The sequence below is a fragment of the Rhea americana genome, unplaced genomic scaffold (assembly GCF_003343005.1).
Source record: "Rhea americana isolate MKP2758 unplaced genomic scaffold, rheAme1 scaffold_47, whole genome shotgun sequence".
In the NCBI taxonomy this organism is placed as follows: domain Eukaryota; kingdom Metazoa; phylum Chordata; class Aves; order Rheiformes; family Rheidae; genus Rhea; species Rhea americana.
In genome coordinates this window covers 5,014,061-5,036,031 of record NW_028186612.1, presented here as the reverse complement: position 1 = coordinate 5,036,031, position 21,971 = coordinate 5,014,061, and the positions used below count along the sequence as shown (strand labels likewise).

The following is a 21,971-nucleotide window of genomic DNA, read 5'->3' as shown; positions in this document are numbered from 1 at the left end:
TACTGATTTATTTGTACTTACAAGTAAATGCTGGATTCATTGCCCCCGATGTCAGGTGACTGGAGTTTCTGCACAAGTATCACAATTATGCCAATAAAAAGCACAAAGTTTATCTAGGGGAAAAAACAAAGGAAAAATAATGATAATGCTATATATTTTTTAAAGTATGAGAAGGCATTCACAGCAACTTCATGGTTCTATTGCCTTATTCTTCTCCAGACTTCACTCTAAGAGCTCTATAGGGTCAGGAGTAATGGAATAACTTTACAAAGAGTATATTGCCCCCTTTCCAGGCAAAAATATCTCCCTTACACAAGCCAAACTATGGAAAAGTGTGTCTAGTTGTAAGATAAAACAAACACAAATCAAAAAGTTTCAACATTTGTCTTTGCCAACCATATAAAAGAAGAAAGACCCCTGCACTTCGAAACCATGCAGCAAAGATCTCAATACTAAGAGGTAGTGAGAATCTTTAATTCTCTGAACTAAGGCATCTCACAGCTTAACAGCAGCCATTAGTAGTTGCTTCAGCTACAATTTAGTGTCTCACCTTGGCTGAAAACCCCAAGTTGTGCTACTTTCCCTTTGTTTGCCTGAATCTGTCCCCAAATGACATGACCTCTAACGTTTTTTTTTTTAGATCTTCTACGTATCTTCCTGTTTTATCTCATTCTGGGCATCTCCTTCTTTATAACATCATCTCATTACAGGTACAGTTTTAAAGTGTTAGAGATAAAGAGTAGAAGCAATTTATTTTGATATTTTGGCTTCAGATTTGGCTGTCACTGACTTCACAGTTTCTTAAGCCTAGAAGAAAACGCCATGAAATTTAAGTTGGTCCCTTACAAAACACAGAAATGCAACCTTTTAATCCTGTAAGGAGACCAATAAACTAAAGCATCTCTATCAGAGTCAGCATCTCTATCRGAAGAATTTTCAATCTGGGTCTGAGGACTAAAAATGGACGGAGAAGCCCATGATTTCCTTACTAGATTGTTTGATGCCTGTGAAGTGAAGGTAACTGTTCTTTAAAGAGATACCCAAGTCCTTAAGAGGAGAAGCGGCACATCTGATGAAGACTCCTACATGTATATACCTATCTGTCATCTGGATGTCCAATTCTCCCAACGGAAACCTGGCCAATATGGTTACTAGAGAGAAATTCAGTGTGCCTAAAAGTAGACCTCTATACGTAGTAATACAAATAACTTTTTAGATTGGCACGAACCGTTTTGACTAAGGGATGAATTTGATTTCCTAAGGGAAGGAATCCAATACCATTTGAAATTCTCACATTCTTTTGGGGCAGCAGCTTAAGGCCAAGCAGGGTATCTTAGATCATGTCAGTTGTCCATACATAGGTATCAAGAGTCATTTGAGTCAAACCTAAGGCTTCTATCAACTGAATAGATTATTAGATACTTAGATACTTGCTGACAGTTGGACACCTTCTACTGTGTAAAGAATACTATTATAAATCTAATATAACTTAAATATAAATTTAGCCGCAAAATGAATTCCATCTTAAAGATGAAATTCAGCTTCCTAGACAATGACATCCAGTGCCATTTTAGGTGCCCTAAAGTACCCCGTTTGGCCTTCAACTGCCATCCCAAAGGACTCCCATATATCTCATGTGAAATCTGCCAACCCAAAGTTGACATCCTGGATGACCTGGTCTTACTTACGGCATTTGGTGTCTATGTTTAAAACTGAATAACTCCTTGTCTGAGTACTCTACTTGCAGTCAATACAACATCATTTAGCTGGCATCTTAACCTTAATTATAGGAACGCAATTGCCTGGCATTTTGCATGGGGAATAGTGGATATTCAGACAAGATGTCGATTAATGCAGCACGGCTGATGCAGCATAGTTTGTAAAAGCTGAAAGAGCTGTAAAAGCTGAAGAAACTGATCCTACCTTCCCCCCTCAGAATCGTTGAAGATGTGTCTCTGAGTGCTACTTACCATGATTGATCCAACCACAGGACCTTTGATCACCCACCATAAGGCAGTGTTGTCATTCATGTCCCAGCAGCTGCAATTATGAGTGAAAGAATGGGTTGGGGAAAGAGAAAGAAAGAAAAAGATGAAGCTATGACAAGGAAGTTAATAAAATTACCATAGTTGCTGAAGGAGAAGAGAGAGAGAGAGAGTACAAGAGAGACACGGAGCTACTGGAGAGAGTCCAGCGTAGGGCTACGAAGATGATCAGAGGGCTGGAGCACCTGCCCTATGAGGAACGGCTGCGRGAGCTGGGCCTCTTCAGCCTGAGGAAGAGAAAACTGAGGGGGGATCTCATCAATGTGTACAAGTACCTGAAGGGAGGGTGCCAAGGGGACGAGGACAAACTCTTTTCAGTTGTCCCATGTGACAGGACAAGAGGCAATGGGCAGAAATTGAAGCACGGGAAGTTCCGCCTGACCATGAGGGGGAATTTCTTCCCTGTGAGAGTGACGGAGCACTGGAGCAGGTTGCCCAGAGAGGTTGTGGAGTCTCCTTCTCTGGAGATCTTCAAGGCCCACCTGGATGCAACCCTGTCTACCATGCTCTAGGTGACCCTGCTGAGCAGGGAGGTTGGACTAGATGATCTCCAGAGGTCCCTTCCAACCTTACCGATTCTGTGATTCTACAATTCTATGATCTTGTACCTAAACTACTTCATTTGGATTCAAAAGATAGTAACTTCATAGTCTCTCCCTGGTGTACCTTTCTATTACAGCCTTTGCCTGACTCATCTAAAAATGGCAATTTCAGTACTATCTCTGTGTCMTAAGTTGCTAAATAGTTTAGAGATTTTGGAAAATAAACCCTATGCATGTTTTTGTATCTTCAGACACTACATTTGAAAATCTGTCTTTTAGGCCAAAATGATCTCAGACTTTTATTTGAGACACTTTAGTTATGAATCTGGCAACCCAAGCATCTCTGTGGAGGAGATAGAAAGACAGGGATGTCTCAGAGGAAAAGAACTGGATATTCCTAAATTTGGTGTCTATCACATGTCCAGGATTAACAAATAGGAATGTAGGTTTCTGTCTCTGACACGAGGACTCCAGTACATATCTAATACACCAGGATGGACTAGAAGTTGATTGTGTTTACAATCATTTTACATTTTCTTCCTGTCCTACTTCTTTTCTAGAAAACATGAAATCCCGTAAAAATGTCTACTTTGGACCTGAAATTTTGAGAAGGAGGGTTTCCCTCCACCYGGGGCAACAGTCAGAAATCCTAGCAGTGGTTGTCATGGTGCGTTGTTAGGTGCTAAATAACAGTTTGAAGGAACATAAGAGAATAACACTCTACTGATCTTTTGAGACTTTAATGCAACTTTTATGTCATTTAAATGACAATCTGATAGTATTTCATGGAAAAGTGAAAACCCTTTAACTTTTAAAGACAACTATATTCACGTATAATTTCCTCTGCACTTCTAAACACAWTTTTTTTTGGATTCTGATAAAACAAACAGTAAGTGTATGCATGGTGGCATAAGTGAGAAGAGAGGAAATTTAGAGATGGGAGGTCAAACCCACAAATAATCACCTATTTTTCCTTCTATCTGCAAATCTTAGAAACTAAGTCCCTCTCCTCCCCRCCCAAATCTGTTGGACTGATGGATGACATTTTTAAATGTAAAGTAACTTTTTTTGGAGGCCCAACATGAAATTTTTGAAAGGGAACAAAAGTTCAGAGGCAGGGTACCTCCCTTCTTACCCACTGTCTGGAAATCAGGCATCATCTACAGCTATATGACACAAAACAAAAGCACCTGAAATCATCAATTATTTTTGAAAATCTTAGTGCACATTTCTAAATCAGATGGCTACTTCTGAAAATTCCCCACCATTTGTAAAACTCGGCTTGTTGACACACATTAATCCTACCCTGAAATTCTTTAGCAAGTTGACCATTCCTGAAAAGAATTTGTGAAAACTTTAATATTAGTTTAGCCATACAAATAGGCACTATTAATCAACACTCTGTTCACGTCAAAATGAGAAATTAAAAGGGGTGGAATCTACCCGCTATAATTTCAGTCATCTATGCTGAAGATATCTACAATGCAGCTAGTWATCCTGGACTCCAATGAGGAGAAATCAGTTCTTGCAGACTTGTTTCCGCTGATTTTAAATGCATACTTTAGGATGAGACAAATCATTCCCTAGAAATGCCTGTTCCTCTTTTCTGACCTATTCCTCTCCTTTTACAGGGTTCCTGCCCAAGAAGCTCAGCTGACAGTTGCAACCTTGTAGATGTCAACAGTGAATCAGGTGAAGCTGCACAAAGGCTTTCTAAAGGACCTCTTTGGTCCGGGCCCTGTGAGGTCTACTGGATGGATGGGGTAGAAGACATACCACTTTCTCCCTAATAAACATAATTCCTCCTTCTCCAGAGGAAAAAGAAAAATAAACAATGTAAAACAAAGCAGCCTAGAAGATCAGACAACAAACTGTACTACGTAAACAGGGTCCCTAATTTCGTTACCAATGCCTTGCTATGGTGGAGGTCAGGGACACAGGAGGCTTTTTCAGGAGGGGTGAAAGGAAGGAAACCAGTGAGATTGGGGGGGGGGAAGGATGAGATATGTCATCTCCATTTAAAAAAGGCTGGAGTCTGATCTCTGTTACATCTCTGGTGGACATCTGGAACGACTCCATTTAATTCAGCAGCACAGCTCTGCATAAACAGACAGTTGCATTTATCTCCCCAGACCTGTCACTTACAGCGATATGAATCAGGAGCTGAAGTCAAGGAAGCTCTGCCAGCTTTTTAAGGAGCAAGCAAGAAGAGACTCAGACTCAGAGTCTGTATTTTAGTCCATCCCTTTGTGACTGTGGTTTCTCAGTTCTGTAATTTCTGCAATGTTTTCAGCTCATGCTGGCTTCTCCTCCACCCCCAGAACAATGCTCGCTGATTTTTAAAAAGTAACCACTGAGACATTCAGCTAGAATCTGCCTAAATGTGTTGCATGCTAAATAGCTCTTCTAAATGAAAGCAGAGCTTTTTTTTTTTTTTTTTTCTTTTTCCTTTTTCCTTCTGTGAGATATTCCCCCCACCCACAAAGCACAAGGACTGTTTGGACTCCTAAGAGAAATTAATGCATTTAGGACCAGTTTTGCAATCATAATAATGACACAACAGGGGTTTCTGGCTTGTTTTGCATGGAAATAAGTGATTTAATTTGTTTTAATGTCAAAATAGAACATTGGGTCAAAGTAATGGAATCCTCTGTGGAGGAACGGTTTTATGTGCATTCCAAAAAGACCATAAAAGAAAGAGGATGAAGAAAACCTAACAGAACCGTGAGCCTTGTACAGATTTTGGCTCCCAAAATCTCTAATATAAACGAAAGTTAAAATGTGAGCTGGAGCCCCTTGGAAATGTGACTTGGGCACACAATGCTACCTTTCACTCAGATCAAGGTTTTCCAATGACTACTACAGATTTTCCAAGTTTTATTCAAATCTCCTTATTCCCCAGCAATTTTTCTGTGATCTGAGCAATTTCAGACATAATCTCTCATGAGCAAATATTGCTAAGTTTGGTTGATATTCAGGGTCTATTTGCACATTAACTCCTACCAGCTGTCTGCTGTTCTGTCATAGTAGTCAATACTGGGACACAGGTGACCATCATGGTAGCAGCCTTTCCTTTAGGTCTTTCAGAAAAGGATACAGGATCTTTGAAGACCTGTAAACTAAACTCCTAATTACGTTTGTAAATCTAGGCTCAGTAACTCCTTATGTGGCTTTCACTCACCTCCTTAGATCTATCTTCAACGATTCCTACAACTGAGCTCTTCACTGTCACCTCCCTTCATTGGAGACAAGGACGTAAACATAGGTGTGATTCACCTGACAGCTATTTTGGGATGAGTCCACTATGTAGTGGACTCCACTAAGTTCACTGAGCCTAATACTGGGCCTAAGCTATGYGCATATCCGAAATAGCGTCAGGAACGGAACGAGAAATTAATCCCAACCCTGTGCTCTGATCACTAGATTTCTCCGCCATCCTTGCCATCGTGCTTGAACGCTTGTGAAGCGGTTTCTCACACGGTGATACGTACCCGGTATCATCAAAGTGAAGCCTCAGCACTGCCCAGACAGTGACACAGATTGTTGGGGTGCCTGCAGAAGATAAGGTGGTGAGATCGTTATCTGTCCAGGTCTACGTACCTGCTCGGCAGTGAGTGCCTCTCTACAACATCAAGGTTTTCTTTCCTGATATCGCTCACACTTCAAACAACGCAATCCTTTAGATTAATTCCCACATCTAGAAACATGTCTCAGTGAGAGGCTGGGTKAATCTTGGTGGGACTGTATAACTAAATTTTGATAGTAGAAAATAACAGTGGGGTTTCAGATCATTATTGCCCAAAGCTTTTGTATTATGTCTTATTGTATTAACAGTAAAATCTGCTCTGTCCAAAATAAAATCAGTGACATCAGCTTCTCTGTCTAGATCTGTTGTGGTTATGTAGTRATTGCAGAGTGGCAGATGTAGAGTTGTAATGGCATTATTGCATTTTTTTTGAATTCTTATGTCATTTTGTTTTAAATGATTTGCGTATATTGCATCAAATCTGCTACTGTGTAAACAAGTGATTTTTGCTTTACTTATTGAAAAAAAAATCAGAGAATTGTTTTAAATCAATCACAAGAATGTTTATTTTTTCCTGAAATAAAATAAAAATTTTTAAAAAAGAATATTGGGCACTAGAGTGTTTTAATTTCATTTCAGAGATTTCTTTAACCTTTAAAATATACAAGTAGAATACAGATAAAATCCAAACCAAAAGAATCCACTCAGAAAACTGGATTGGTTTTCCTTTCTCAAAGCACCAGTACGGTGTTCTTTTCTGTAGAAAATTTTGAAAAAAAATATTGAGGTCTTGTAAGTACCTCAAATTCTGGATAAGTTGAAACTGCATTTTACGACAAATAAAGTCTTTGACTAGAAATCTGTCTCTGTCTAATTCAAGCACCACTGGAAAGATTAAGGTGCCAAAAGCAAACAAAACACAGACCTGGATAACCCCAGCTTGCAGCAGTGAATGAGACTGTCATAAGTTGACAGGCACAATTATGCTTCATACATTTTGCAAGACTGTGTTGATGTCACACTAATTAGTCATTCGCCTGAATCCACTTAAGTGAGTCTCTGTCAAATCTCATCTTCCCACCAGCAGAAATAAAAATATCCCTCTTAGACCTAGACAACTGACGAAGCCCTGCTCCTTTTACAAAAGCACACACAGGTATATTTAAAAGAAAAATGACAGAAAGAAATAAAATGACAGGCTTTTGGGAGAAGTAATTACGCATGTTTAATTTAAATTGAAGTCTGCCACTCTCATACGAGAACACCTAAAAACACCAAGATTTTTGTGCACTCAATAGATGCATAATAATGAAAATAAATATCAGTCGTGGGTCTGACAAGCCCTCTAGCTTGCAGCGATTTCCACTGCAGCAGTTCTGATGCTGATGGAGTTGCAAATATGAAACAAGGGTAGGAAGGCAGAATTGCACAATGTGTCRTGATCTCATTCAAAACACACGTTTCATATCAGCTCGGAGTTTTGGACCATCTGCTATGTGAATACGCTCACATTGCCTTTTTTACACCAGAGAGAAATATATGACTCTATCACTTTCTTTCTAGCTTCTGAGTAACACTRAAAAACATATAAACCCTAAAGTTGGCAGAAAAGTGCTATTCTTGCTGGCTTTATTTCTGTCGTAAGWAAGGAGCAGGCATTAGGAAAGATCCCAGAAAGCAAGCAACCTGCTTCACGAAATTACCAATGTCTTGTGCATTTAAGAGGGCAAAATTGTCTGGATCAAYATAGCCATATGTAATCCTTATTAATTAGTTGACACGGACATGTTCTGCACAGTTCAAAAAACAGATAAACATCCAGCTCCTGAAAAATGCTGAGTTTATGCTTATTGCTGCTTCCGCTCAATCGAGGGGCTGCTTTTGCYCTGAATAACTTCAGAACTTGAATGCAAACTCCGGAACAGTTTCTGCTCCTGCAAAGTGCCAATTGCTCTTACCAAGCCTGGGGAACTTCAATACAAATTGAAATACACAGGAACTGAGAAAACTGAGGCCTCCAAAAAAACCCAAACAAACAAAAAGCTTTTGGAGATTCCCTCAGTGCTACTCATGGATACTATTGATGCTGCTCTGAACACGAGGTGATTTCTATAAACCGAATAGCTTGATCTAATTTACAAAAATTTTACAAACCCCAAAATTTTGACGTTGCACTACAGAGTAAGTCTATCCAGGCAGTTCTTTCATTACGGAGACTGAAAAATCCTTTTGTCAGTTGATGTACTGCTTTGCAATATTCTCACATTCACATGCACCGATAGTCATGAAATTTGTGCAAACTCAGCTAAAGGAACCCAGTCCTGGGTTGTGTTTGGTTTGCAAAGATTTCTGTAATGTTTTCTTTTATATTTTTCACATTATCATATAAGTAACCCACAAATTCTCAATGAAAATGGCCTTACATCGAAGCAACCGTGTGATTATACGACTGTACGTGGTTAATACAAGGGGAATAGTTTCCTGGCCTCTGATACATCACAGGCTATTTCTGATTTGCAGTATCTTATTTCTTCTCTATCCTTTYCCTTCTTTGTAGGGAGTCTTTGCCAGGACCCGAGAAAGAAATCTGGCTGTTGAAGGTTCAAGTTGCAAGAGGATTTGCACGCAAAGGAAAATAATTTGAGGGATATGGGTTATCTGTAGGTTTTATGCATGAATATACAGGATTATAAGAAGATATTTCTATTTCCAGATTATTTCAGAAGTAAATTTGTTAGAGTATAAATATTGAGCTTAGGTGTCTTAGAGTGCATTTAAAATGAATAAATTCTTCTGCACCCACCATCTGACCACTGCATAAAACAAAATAAAATTTCAGCAAAGTATAGTTTGAATTATCATGTTACAGGCACTGGTTTAGCTCCAGAAGTCAATTGTGAAAAATAATTACACTGATTATCATTGCAGAACTGGACTTTCTGAAACAAATCTTGTTTCCTTCCAGCATAACCAGTTTCCATTTCTACTCAGGTATGATAAGCATACATGTACACTCATTAGATACATTTTCAGTTTAGGTATTAGCTGGAAGAAAGTCACAAATGAAGTCTTAGAAAATGGACTAGACTTAATTTTTTGGATTTGATTAGGCAGAACTTGGCATTAAGAAGGCCTCTTATAGAAGAGACTTCTCAGCTGTTGACTACATCTCAGCAAAAGATGCATCGTTCCCCAGATTTCAGTTCAAACCTGCCTAGATAAAGAAACAGTCKGGTCTACAATGGTCCTTCTATACAGAGACTAAAACCATACTTCAAGCTGGTATGTGGAAATATCCAGTAATTAATTCCTCTGTCTGCATTGAAACTTTCAGGAGAAAGAGGAAAGTTTCTTGCATAGTGAGATACATTATATGTAAGAAATGTCACATACCCCAGCCAATAATAGTGTACCAGTAGAAATATCTCCTCTCTGGGAAAAAGGTTTCCACCAGTAAAGTGAAAAGGTACAACCCCTCAATGAAAAGCCAGAAGTAGTTGGACATGACACAGTAGTGAAAAAAGACCATCACAGCTTTACATTCCACCTGTAGAGAACCAAGCAAAAACAAAGTCATTTCCACGTTGCTTTGTCAGAGAAAGAAAATGCTTTCAACCTCTCCAAATCCATCAGCGGAGAGGAACACARTTGGGACTTGTATTATACACTTGCAGTAGTAAAGTTTTAAAAGCATGAGAAGAATGTGAGGGGCCACTTAGGAGGCGAAGCTTTGAAGGGCAGGTAGCCAATTTTATCCATGGGAGGTGGTTGACAAGTGCCTGCAGAGAGCTTGAGAACGTCTTGCATTAGTGGGAGTTCACATCGACAATGGACACTAATTGCTAGATTTAAGCCCTCTTCTAGGAATTAAGTGCAGACAAGAAAATAAGCCTGTTGTTTACTGAGAAACCTAAGGAAGGATTTGAAATGGCAAGATGATTGTGGGAAGCCCTGCGAGGGGGAGCATAAAGGATGCCCCCTCCTGCGTGGGGTTTAGAATTGTACTTCTGTGCAATTTGCAGGAATTGTCACTCAGGGACAGAAAATGAAAGTGAGTGTTAGGTGTAAAGAAAGCAGAGTGATTTACTGTACAGAAGGATAGAAACTTTCATTCATTTACTGCAGGGGAAAGCAGCAGAGCAAAGGAAAAAAACAAAACAAAACAAAACAAAACCAAAAAAAAACCCCACACTCTAAAAGCCTCAGGTGGAAAACACACTCTACTCTGACTCTACAAGAGCAGGACACACTTGTCCTTCCAGTGTTGCATCCCAGGGAGATATCATTAGGTCTACAAAACTGTCTTTTCAACATGTCACAGCAGAAGCAGCCTATGGCCTGGAAGCTTCTTCCTGAGTCAGTGGGAGGTTGACAATTTTGACTGGTTCTCAATTGTACTCCATCCTCTGGGACAAATCTACAGCCAYTATAAACCGTCAGAGTTTATACTGGATGTATATTGCTTCCAGGAAGCTCTACCAGTTTACGCCTGCTGAAGCTCTGGCCAATAAATCCAATTTTAATATGTTTTATTCTTCAGGTGGTTCAAAACAAGGAGGCAAGTAATCTTGTTAGAAGAGAGGTTTGAACAAACTTCAGATCAAACATAGGTTCAGTTTTACTACTGAGGAGAATTAACAGAAAAAAATGTTTAAATGACCAAAAAATGTCGGACTAATAAATTAGACAGATGCACTTTTCTTATGAAAGTTACTTGTAGGGAATTTAGCTCATAACTGGATGGATTAAGGAGATCTCAGCTTGGGAACTCACTATAATTCCATCATGATTGCTCCAAGTGAGCTGATTTATCAGATCAAATGCTATCATTAAAAGTGAACTAAATTTGGATTTATGTGCAGTATATAGTTAAGTGCACCAATAAAAGAGACTGCTTTCCATGAAACTACGTACTGAAAAGACTTCAGAGACAAACACATAGCTAATGCTGATGATTTTCTGAGGCTAGCAAGGGTAGGTATGACCATTAGGGGAATTTTCTGTGTCTAAATGGTCGTCCTTTATACCTGACCCCCCACTATGCAGGGACAATCTTGACCTTAGATGAAGGAAATTGTGCTCTCATCCAGTCTATAGTTATGTAGACATGTGAAAGGGAGAAACTAGCTAAACAGAGTCAGAAATTGAAACTTATTGATTTGTCCTAAAGCACAGACCTGGACACTAATTACATCATCAGACTATGCCATTGGCTGTTTTACTGTGAACTGGGAGGGGAAGTTTACCACAAAGTACCTTCTCTAGGCCTTTGATACCCTAGAACTGCTGCCTGACTCATTAYTTTTGCTATTTCATACTGAAAAGATAAAAGAACTTGGTTCTACTTACAGTAGAGATAAAACAATGGTTGCCATCCTGTTCGGCATAAAGAACCCCGTCTTTAATGAATACGGATATTGCCCGTAGGATGAATGAAACAAAGAGGTTCATGTGGATAAAGTTCCGAGTGCAGTGAAGCTTCCTGGAGGGAAAAGACCAAAGAAGAGGAAAAGAAAGAGAGAGAGATTGAGAGATTGAGAGAGAGAGAGAGAGAGAAGGAGATTATTCCACAGCCAGAGCTTCCAGTACCCTGGTGCTAAGTATCTGCTAAGTATCTCAATGTCCAAAAGCCAGGCATGTGGATAATTCTGACTCTAAACCTATCCAGTCTGGGGGATTTTCCACAGAAGCGGATCTGGGGGATTTCCCAGCAGAACTGAAAGCAGACAAGGTAGCATAAAACAGCTTGAGCCCACCTGCAGCCTACTGAAGTGTGACTACTGGAGCTGCTGCCTCCTGAGGGAACCCCCCCCCCCCCAGCAAAGGGCTTCTCCCACTTGTTTTGCAGCTGTTGAGGCAAAAACCTAAACGTTTTGAGCCAATGAACTGTGGTCTCTTTCCGCCAGGGAGTGAACAACTCATGGCTCATATCACGACTCACCTGAAACGGCACAGGATAACCATGGCGGTGGTGAGGGAAACAAGGGAAGTGCTGTATCCCACCGTGTACAGAGCCTTCACAGAGAGATAGTAATAATCCTTGGGAGACAAACACTATGTTAAAAGCTTCACCTTCAGTCATATCTTTTTTACCGTGTCGAAGTGCAAGGGGATTCATAAACAGGATTTTTTCTTGAACAGCCTGGTTGTCTTCTCCTTTGGGTTATATCTCACTGCAYATTATCCACACAGGTGGCTGCATGTTTGATGTACCATTGGGTTAAGGTTAGGGTTTTTGTCAAGTTTGTTCATCAGTCACCTAGCAAAGGGTATCCGTAACCTCTGTGACCGCTATGCAGTTATCTGCAGTAAAAGGTAGTTGGCTCAGGAATTCCTTAGTCAATAGGGGAAGAAATGGGGGCCAGTCCATGCTTCTGAGGGTTACAAGCTATATCATCAGTAAATATTCATATTCTGGAAATATTCAGTATTGACATAAGAAAGATTAAAACTTTGCTTCTTACATATTTATATAATTTTATATATYTGTTGCATTCTAATCACCATCAAATCAGGACATGATCAGAGACTGGGAAAAAAATAAAAACAGCCTGCTCCCCCCAACACACTCATTAACCTATTTTTAAATATAAAATTAATTCCCACCTGGTTATCAGACTCTGTTTCATTTTCATCAAAGCCGCAAGCATCATAATAATGAGGGAAAGGTTCAGACCAGCCATCTTCAGTGCAATTTCTGCTGATGTCCCCTATATCGAGTGTCAGGTAGAGTTGAAATAAATTTATTGAAGCAAACCACAGGACATACCCTCCCCTCCCYTTGGTATGCCACCAAAGAAAACCTCACTACAAATGTGGCTACAACTTATCTGACTATATATAGAAGGCTTTAATGACATCTTTAATCTTTAATAACATCTTTAATGACCTACTGCTACAGTAGATGCCAATGACTGTCTATTAATGCAGCTGCTCACCAGAAAGCAAAAGGAATCCAATCAATACAGGCAGTGTCTCTAGACCATAAAAAATCTCATTCTCGGGTGGATATCTAAAGAAGAGGTCCTATGTGCCCATGTCTCTCCATTGACTTTGAAGTTTTCTAGCGAATATGCCTTTGATGTAGATGCCTACACTTCAGCTGGCTAGAAGGTGAGTCCAGTGCCTACATACAGGTACATCATGCCATCTGAGATGACCTAGACTATCTGTATCTCAGGCATCTGTATAGAGCAGGCAAGTAAAACACAGGTCTAGCATGATTTTTCTGGAGGAGCAGCTGGAGGCCAGAGAGGATGCTGTAGCATTTTAAAACAGTATTATAGGTCTATACTGAAGCAGCTGCATTGCTCCCCTAAAGTGAGAGGACARTGTATGCCACCCATATATCTTAAASCYTAGACTCCTCTCTGAGAGTGACTTTGTGAGGAAGGTCCATAGGAGAGGAAAGAAAGAGTGGGAATCTCTGACAGCAAAACATTCATTTACATCTCCAGGTGTCCTGAGCGGCTTCACTTACAATTTCTCAGGGAACAAACCTGCTTCAGAGCTTCTCACACGCCTCTACTTCCTATCATTGGTGCCAACTGCAATTTATAACTTTATGCTAAACCAAGGGTTTGTGAGGAACCTCCAAACTGGAACATAGAAAACCTCTTTCTTTTTTCTTTTCYCTTTTACCCACAAYAGACCATTTTTTATTGAAATATTACAGTTTCAGGAGTTTGGGCTGCACCTTAATCAGAATCGATAGAAATTTCAAAGATTTTTTTTCCTGCATTGTGTTGTTTCACATTCTTAGAGCAATTTAGTCAAGTAGCTTGTAACAGTTGCAGTGACCTTATTTTTAGAGAATCTGTTTGCCATCCCTGAGACAGAATATATCTATTTAATCACAGCATTCATTTAAGAACATTGCAATACTTTGTAAATTTTGGCAAATGACTTTTGCACATTCATCCCCAGTTTTCTATGGAAAATAATCACTGAATCACAGCTCACAGTTTCCTTAACACCATTTAGTAATTATTGTTAAGCAGGTAGATATAATTTACGGCAATATACTTGCTAGATCACAGTGCTCAATAGTTGATGAATAAATTTTCATGGTATGGCTAAAAGTACCACACTAGGAAATGTGTCACCATAATTAGAGCTGATTAGAAAATAATAGCTAGAAGGAGAAAAAGGTTGGAACTTTTTTTTTTAGAAAGGTTAAAATAAAAAGGGGAAACATTCCCAGATTCTATTTCTTACCTATGGGAGACTGGGCTGCACTTTCCAGTAGGTCGTAATCACCTATAAAAGTAGAAATTTGGCATGAAATTGTTTTGATTGGGTTTGCTACTAGAACCAGAAAGCCTCTCTGTGGAAGTCACTGAGAAGAATTCAACTGGATTTTATTTGCTTGGATCAGGCCTAATATCAATAAATTCTTGAGTCTCTCTTTTGAGGAAGTAAATGTAGTTTTACTTACGAGTATAAATCAAGGCGGAATCTATAAAGTTAAGCATTCACAATTGCAAACATTTAGCAATTAGCTAAAAAGATATATAATCAAATTAGGACCAACTTTATTATAAAAATATAAAAATAAAACATTATATTTTTATAAATTTACTTTGATGATTAACAAATTCCATAACTATTCAAGTATGAACACTTACCACAGAATTCAGGAATTCAGGAAAACTGGGTTCCATTCATCAATAACAAGTAATAACTAATTGGTTTTAGCAAGATAGTTTAATTTTGTGTTTCTAAGTCAAATCAAACTGATTTTAAGAAACATAAAAGTTTTTTTTTGTCAGAATGCTAGCATGAGAACTACATATTTTGTTTATCACAACAGCTAGTAAATAAACTAACATTTTAATGATCTCAGATTATAATGTACACTGCAGACAATTTTTGAGAACAGAGATATACAGMAGGAGCTGGTCAGTAGAACTCGTTCTTACCTGCATGAGTTTGTCCCAAGTTATCTACTTCCCAACCTGAAATTAAAAGAATAAAAATAATTAATTTGATCCAGGTAATAGTTTGCTTTCCACAAGAGAAATAAATGTATCAAAGCCCAGAGAATAACTGCAAGAAAATTCTATTTAAATTATTTTTTCAGGTTAGATAATATACATTTCTGAAAGTGGAAATGATGAAGTGGTCCACTGTACTATATTATTTGGCCTCTGGTTATTGTGGAAGGTTGCTGAATCCTAGGAAAGACATGAGAAACACAGGTGGGATTTTTCTTTTCTGATTTTTTTATGGGGTGGGAGATTATGATATGGCACCCAAAATGCATGTCGATTCACGTCTTAGAAATATTTCATTACAATGAGAAATCGCAAAGGTTCAGATGTGCATTAAAAATTAAATTACTTTTTTTTTTGCCCTACTGAATATCCTGCTTGCAGAATAAAAAACCTGGGGGATGCGTAAGAGAGAAACCTTAAGCCACTGAGTGGTGCTGCTGCATCATATACAGGGAAGCACGGAGAAGCTGAGCAAGGCTGTGCTAGCTCTGCCAATGTCTACTGAATAAATACAACCAAAAAAGAAGTGTTGCTAATATCTTAGCTGCTGCTAATAGGTTAAATATTTACATTAGCTTAGCTCTGTATCCTCTGGAATAACCACAGGACTTCAGGTTTTGTTTGTTTGTTTAACCCTGAACATACATCACCTCCTAACTAGGGATTAGGAAAGTTATACAYGAATTTGTATATGATTTTTTAATTATTTATTAACAAGTTAACTTCTACAAAAATATTATTTTGATACGACAGGGAAGGGGAAGGGCAACATCTAAGAAAACAAAATARTGAAGAGTAGGTTTTCGGTAAAACTTTAAATGCATTTTGTGTTTTGTTCTTTTTCAAAATCCTTAYCATTAAGTAACGTTAAATTCAATCCTTTGCCCCCAACACACACTTAAAATAAATCAAATGTGCCTTCTGCTCTTCTAAACTTGAAATCAAAAGATTTAGCGTGAAGATGATGGTGGAGTCTAGAAAACCAGGAACACTAAGGTGAAACCTTTGTTCAACCYCCTTCAATCCTTTTTAGCATCCTCCCCTCCAGGTGGGCTGTACTGTGCTGTTGGAATGGGTGTCTTCAACATCAGACCTGCAGTGGGTTGAAACCCGTTAATGACTTTGCAGGACTAATTGGAAAGTCACGGTCTGAACACCTGTGGTCTCCTGGCTGCTCCGCACGACTCCAGCCACTTTCCAGATTTCACCCGGGAGATTTCTTGTTTTCAAATATTGGATTGGTTTGCTAACATAGAAGACATGATGGCAATCCTCTAGGCAAACGCTTTCTGCAAAAGGTCTTTGCACTTGCTGCATCAGTCTGAGGAACCAGSCAGAGCAGCAGCGCTAGGACTGTGCTCCAGATTCCTGCGAGAGCAGCAGGAGCGGCTCTGCCGAGTGCTCTGGGCAGACACGAGCGCCTCCTGAGACCACCACGAAGAGGGTCTACCAAACACCATCGTGCTCATCCCACCTGGCTGTAGCAGCATAYATCTACAGCTGAGCTAGCCGCTGTCGACTGCATTTCTGTTAACCACTTCTGCTGGTGTCATTCCCTTGCGCTTTTTCCTATCACTTAAAGCTACACTGAGAAGATGTTCATGGAGTAGGATGGATAGCTGTGGATGCCTATACTGAGAACATCTGAAATCAGGATACCAAAATTAGGATATTTTGTGGGAGTTTTGACTATTCRTGCTTTGTAAGGCACAAAATCAAAGAACATGCCAATGTTGCACAATCCCTGTCTTTCAGAAAGTCCATAGCATCCAGTCCTTTAGACCAATAACTTGTTAAGAAACTGGTTCCTTATGTAAAATTTAGATTTAGCTATTTTTTTCCCATAGATGTTTTTTCTCCTAGAAAAGAAGAAAGAAAAATACCACTGTTTGAGGCTAAATACTGGCTGCAGATGGTTATAGCTGTGTTAGAAAATTAGTTGGTTTGAATTACATGATATCTGTAATAATATTATATAATTATAATAATATTAATGTAGTTTTGTGCAAGAGATTTTTAATATCATTTTATATTGATTTCCATACATTTATAAAATATTTATATTTATTTTTGTATACAGCTAAATAAGTATTGCATTTTACTGTGTTTAGACCTTATAAAAAGAATCACATTTTCAACAACATTAATTTTCTGAATGCTGTAAGACCAAACTTCTATTTTATTAATATACATTTTATATAACATACATTTATAGCTGAGACTTTGTTCATGTATTAGGAGAAGTCCTGCAGAACCTTTTATTACACAGGCTTTTAGACTTGATCCATCAACCGAATTTTCACTAATAAGTTAAGCCACTGGAAAGTCAATTAGATTTATGCTGAACATTATGCTCTGAATTACAGCTAAAAGTCAAAGTCCATCTAATGAGTGTGAGGATAAATTTGTTTATTTATTTATTTATACACACACACACACACATATGTGTATATATATACACATGTGTATATATGTGTGTGTATGTGTATATATATATAGACAGTGTGAGGGAATGTACAGCCACCATCCGGCTGTAAATTCCTGAGCGCTGCAGCTGCCCCACTTACTGATGCCATATGTTTATGCATCCCAAACCAAAATATGGTTTTAAGGATGTTTATRCAATAGAAAACTATGCCAATGGGCATGTTTACTCATGTCCGAGAATATGATGAAGTTCAGTTAGGTTATTTCTCTGTTTAATATTTAATATATTGACCTTTATAGAGACAAGGTCTTAGTTTGTGTTTGAGCCAGGAAGTTTGGAGCTAGGAAGTCTAGCTGTCTCATTTTTCAGCATATTGCCCTTAAATTGTTTTCTACAATAAAAAGTAGTTATTTATACGAGTTCCCCCATATCAGTTCAACAGCACACCCTGGAACAGGAGTCAAATTCTCAGTATCCTTTCTAAAAGCACTTTTTTAAAAAAGAAGAGTAGGATTTTAATTCACGGGTTGCGTTCATGACTTTTACACCAACATCTGTGCTCCTCGCAYGCATAGCAGCACTTAACAAATGTGCTGTTATAACAGCAATAACAGCACAGCCCAAACTATAGAAAAGCGGAGCCAGCAGCAGCTATTAAACAATGTCATCATTTTTTAAATCAATAATTGCCTGCAATAGTCAATAAGCTCTGGAGGCAGCTAATGGTATCCTTAACACAAGATGGTTTGTCCAGTATATTGACAGACTGTAGTATCCACTATTTGCCCAGCTTGAGTAGGTAAACGTCACTCTTTCAGAAGTAAAGCAAATCTTCCATTAGAGCTATAACTGTCATTATTAATTAGATGCTATTTGCAGTACTACTTAAAGGCCCAGAATAAGATCCACCGGAATGATGAACTGCCAGTTAAGAAAAAAACAAACGGAAAAATCAAATGTTAAGAAGTATTGCTCATTTGTATTCTAGATGAAAAGGTTCGAGAAAACAAAACAAAAATGAGAGGACTTGTGAAGGGCTACGCAGAGAGTTAGTGGCAGAGACTGAGATCATTTATGCCTTTTCTTTGCCCATTTGTTACACTTCCTTGTTTTTTAATTGCTGAGCCCTAGAAAATGCAACTATTTTCTCATTATCCGCCACTGGATGAGAAATTTAATGCAAGCAGTTGTTGCTTCTGCTTTAAACCGAGCAGCACTGGCAAAGCGAGAGCCAGGAAACAGTCTGTGTCTGCTGAGCCTCGGAGCTTGGTGCAGCCTTTTAGATCGTCTCCTACGTGCCAGCTCTGCGCTGGCTGCTTTCGGTGTCAGCTGGCATGGCAACTGATTTATCTCCCATAGATTTGTTTATCTGAGCACGACTCGCGTTTAACCCTTTGGTTCCAACATTTGTGCCGTATTAGTGGCCGGAGGAATGAAAAGGCTTCAGAAACTATTCCGACCTAAAATGACTTGCTCACACTTCTCCCTTATTCCTGTTGTTCCCTTCTCGGTATTTTTGGTTGGAGGTCCACAAAGGTAATCCTTCAAAAGGTTGGATTTTGACAGCATTGAGATCAATGTGCAAAGCTCTGCCTGGCTCCACTGCAGGTAGATTCAGTCCCTTCAGAAAGGTGGAGATTAGGGTAGAGACAGAATATGTAAAATATTTCCTACAATCACCTACTACTGTGCTGCCCAGAGATGTGGATGGTGAGGTGGTTGTGYAGGAATCCTACCTTTCCCTGTTTTCTGTAGCACTGTTTAGAAAACTAACATTTAACTGATAAATATCTATTCAATAGCCCCGCCAGCTCTCCTGCTCGACTCTGCAGCAAACACCCCACAGCGCCATTTCGCTCCCGTTCTCGTCGCTGCATGCCGCTCGCATGCACCAAGCAATCTGTTCAGCCGGCTGGTAGAGCRGAGCTGCAGTCGGCAACAGCAGCCTTCTTCGACAGCAGCTTTTCTGGGGCTTCCTGAGCTCCCCGTGCTGCTGAAGCTCGTGCATTCTGCCTGCTGCCTCTAATGCCCTCCATCCGTTCGTGTATATGGACRCTGTTCCTTCACTTTATCTCTCTCATTTTTCATGGAAAAGTGATCCCAATCCAGCTGCTAGATCTTTASAGGCTCGTTAATCCATCTGCAGAAAATGTCAGCCAGGCAAGGTCATACGGCATGTGGACTTAAAGGATCCCACATCCTTCCCCTGTGCTAAGAACTTCTTTCAAGTATGTCCAGGATTGTTGGTCTCCCTGGTCTCGTGCTCCATACACAACGCTTTACATATTGAGTCATGAGCATGAGTTTACTGTATATTGCCATTTACATGGTCAAAGGGGTTTGTAGACATAGTGCTCACACTGCAGTAGTGTAAAATAAAGTGATATTGTTCACTATGCTTTGCAAACAGGGAAACTGAGGCAGGGGAAACTTAAGCATCAGAATAGGAAGCATGACTTATATTTAGGTGTTTGGATAAGAACTGGTGCCTAAGCRTATCTGTAGATCTGATCCAGTGGGACAGATTCATCCCTTAGCTCYTAGAAGATAAACATCATGTTAATCTGGTCTTTAGTCTCCTTCTGTAAAGAGCAAAGAGATGAGAACTTCGAGAGGGTGATGTGTTTTAGACATCTGCCATGGGATGACATGAACTGCTTTCTGCAAGTGCTTTGCTACCCAGCAGCTTGTGCAAAACACTCCAGTAGAGAGAGTGATGGAGTTGATGTGCAAACCCTTATTTCCTATGTCCTGCAAGTAATTCAGGGCACGTGGCTGCATGACAAAAGTGGCATGATGACCAGTGAAAAATTCCTGGRGATCATGGGAGAATATTAGTGAGGTCCCACAGGGAGAACATAAAGGCTGTAGTGCCTAGGACTGGGGGAGGCAGGACTGATGTAATGATATGATCAATAACGTGTTAGGGAGCTTTATGCCTCTCTTCTTTCTTCCTCTTCCTTATCAAAGGCAGGGAAACTATCAGTGGACTAAGGTCACCATAGCAACTGCTAGGCATCATTTAAACATTATTTGTATCCTTCCTATGAAGCCGGCTGTCACAGGAACATCCATCAAAGTGCAGGATAAACGCCAGTACAGACCAAGCGTCTCCTAGCTCAGACAAGGGAGTGGGGAGGGTCATACTTCAGATTGAAAAAAAAAAAAAAAAAGAATAAAGAAAACCAGAAATCCTGTCCAAAACAGGTTATTGGTTGTGAAGTCCCAAAGTCCCACAGCCAATAGCTTATTAGCACATTTACCTGAAGGTAAGTGTGAGTGTGTGCCTGCCACTGTGCCATCAGCTGAAATCCCTTTTTCAGTTATTTGAGTAAGAGGAGAAATGAGAATAAAGGCAGCTTGTAAAGGCCGAAGCCCCTGGAAACTTCCCAAAGGGGCACCATTTTTGAATTCTCCAAGGCCAAGTTATTTTTTAAAACACATTGCCAAGGGCTATGTTACAGCTTTCCCCCAGCCACTGCAGGATGTCCTCTCATACCAGAGCACTACTGCTGCTTGTTATCAATCTATATATTTGATATCAAACAAACCACAGAAATCTTATATTCCCATAGTGCAGTGAGAAAGGCCAAAAATGTCCTTTTCCTCTAAAAAGTATCTATGAAGTCTCAAGCAGTTGATTGGAAATGTAGATAGAGTTCCTAGTCTTTGATGGCAATATTTTTCTCCGATTTTCCTCTGCAATGCAGATAGACTTTGCGATGCTGTGGCAGGAGAAGTATGCTGAATTTAAACTTGTCCTGCTTGCTTTGGAAAAGCTGAGACAATTCCCTGGATTTACTGTCTGTGGAAAGGCTAGGGATGAAAATCAGCAGGAAGGGACTCACTATTTAGTAAGCACAGTTATTGAATCTCAAATCCTTGCTGATGGCCAAGACTTGATTTTTGCAGTCTCTCTACTTGGTAGGTCCCTAGCAAACCTCTTGTGCTGGGATCCTTTCCGGGACTTGCTGAAAACTAAGCAACAACAACATTCAACCTGTTGATGGCTTTGAAAGCTATCCAAAGCCTTTAGCTGGTTTAAAAAAGGAGCAGCTACCCTTGTAGTGGACTTTTCTTCTGAATGCTATGTAGGACCTTATAAGAAGCAAAGGATGAAACTGCAGTAAGCATTGTCCAGGATGCTCCAAAAGCTAATTAAGCTTTGATGACTCATTATTCCCATAATGGGAACTCCATGAGGTTGGCCACATCTGTTTCTCAGGAAAAGCTTCTTGCTTCCAGTGTTTTTCTTCCTCCTCAGTTTTTCTTGCAGGAAGCTGAAATACCCACCAGGGGTGAGATATATTTGAACAGAAAATCTAGACCTTTGCGTTGATCTTTTGCCTTGCCTATTTGACAGGCAAACACAATTTCCAATTTCATGCTGCTGCAATGCTGACCTTAATTTTAGCTAGTAGCAAGGAAAGCCTG

General features: G+C 39.5%; 1 protein-coding gene across 4 annotated transcripts in view; it reads right to left on the bottom strand.

Annotated features, from left to right (window-relative positions):
* Positions 1-21,971, bottom strand: part of ADCYAP1R1 (ADCYAP receptor type I) — a 130,678-nt gene that overhangs the window by 24,689 nt on the left and 84,018 nt on the right. For all 4 annotated transcript variants that reach the window (XM_085316499.1, XM_085316497.1, XM_085316498.1 and 1 more), the window contains 9 exons: positions 15,035-15,070; positions 14,331-14,372; positions 12,720-12,823; positions 12,055-12,152; positions 11,463-11,595; positions 9,507-9,660; positions 6,079-6,139; positions 1,971-2,040; positions 22-113 (listed from right to left, as the gene is read on the bottom strand). In XM_085316499.1, the coding sequence (XP_085172625.1) occupies positions 22-113; positions 1,971-2,040; positions 6,079-6,139; positions 9,507-9,660; positions 11,463-11,595; positions 12,055-12,152; positions 12,720-12,823; positions 14,331-14,372; positions 15,035-15,070 (790 nt within the window). The remainder of the gene's footprint in view (positions 1-21; positions 114-1,970; positions 2,041-6,078; positions 6,140-9,506; positions 9,661-11,462; positions 11,596-12,054; positions 12,153-12,719; positions 12,824-14,330; positions 14,373-15,034; positions 15,071-21,971) is intronic.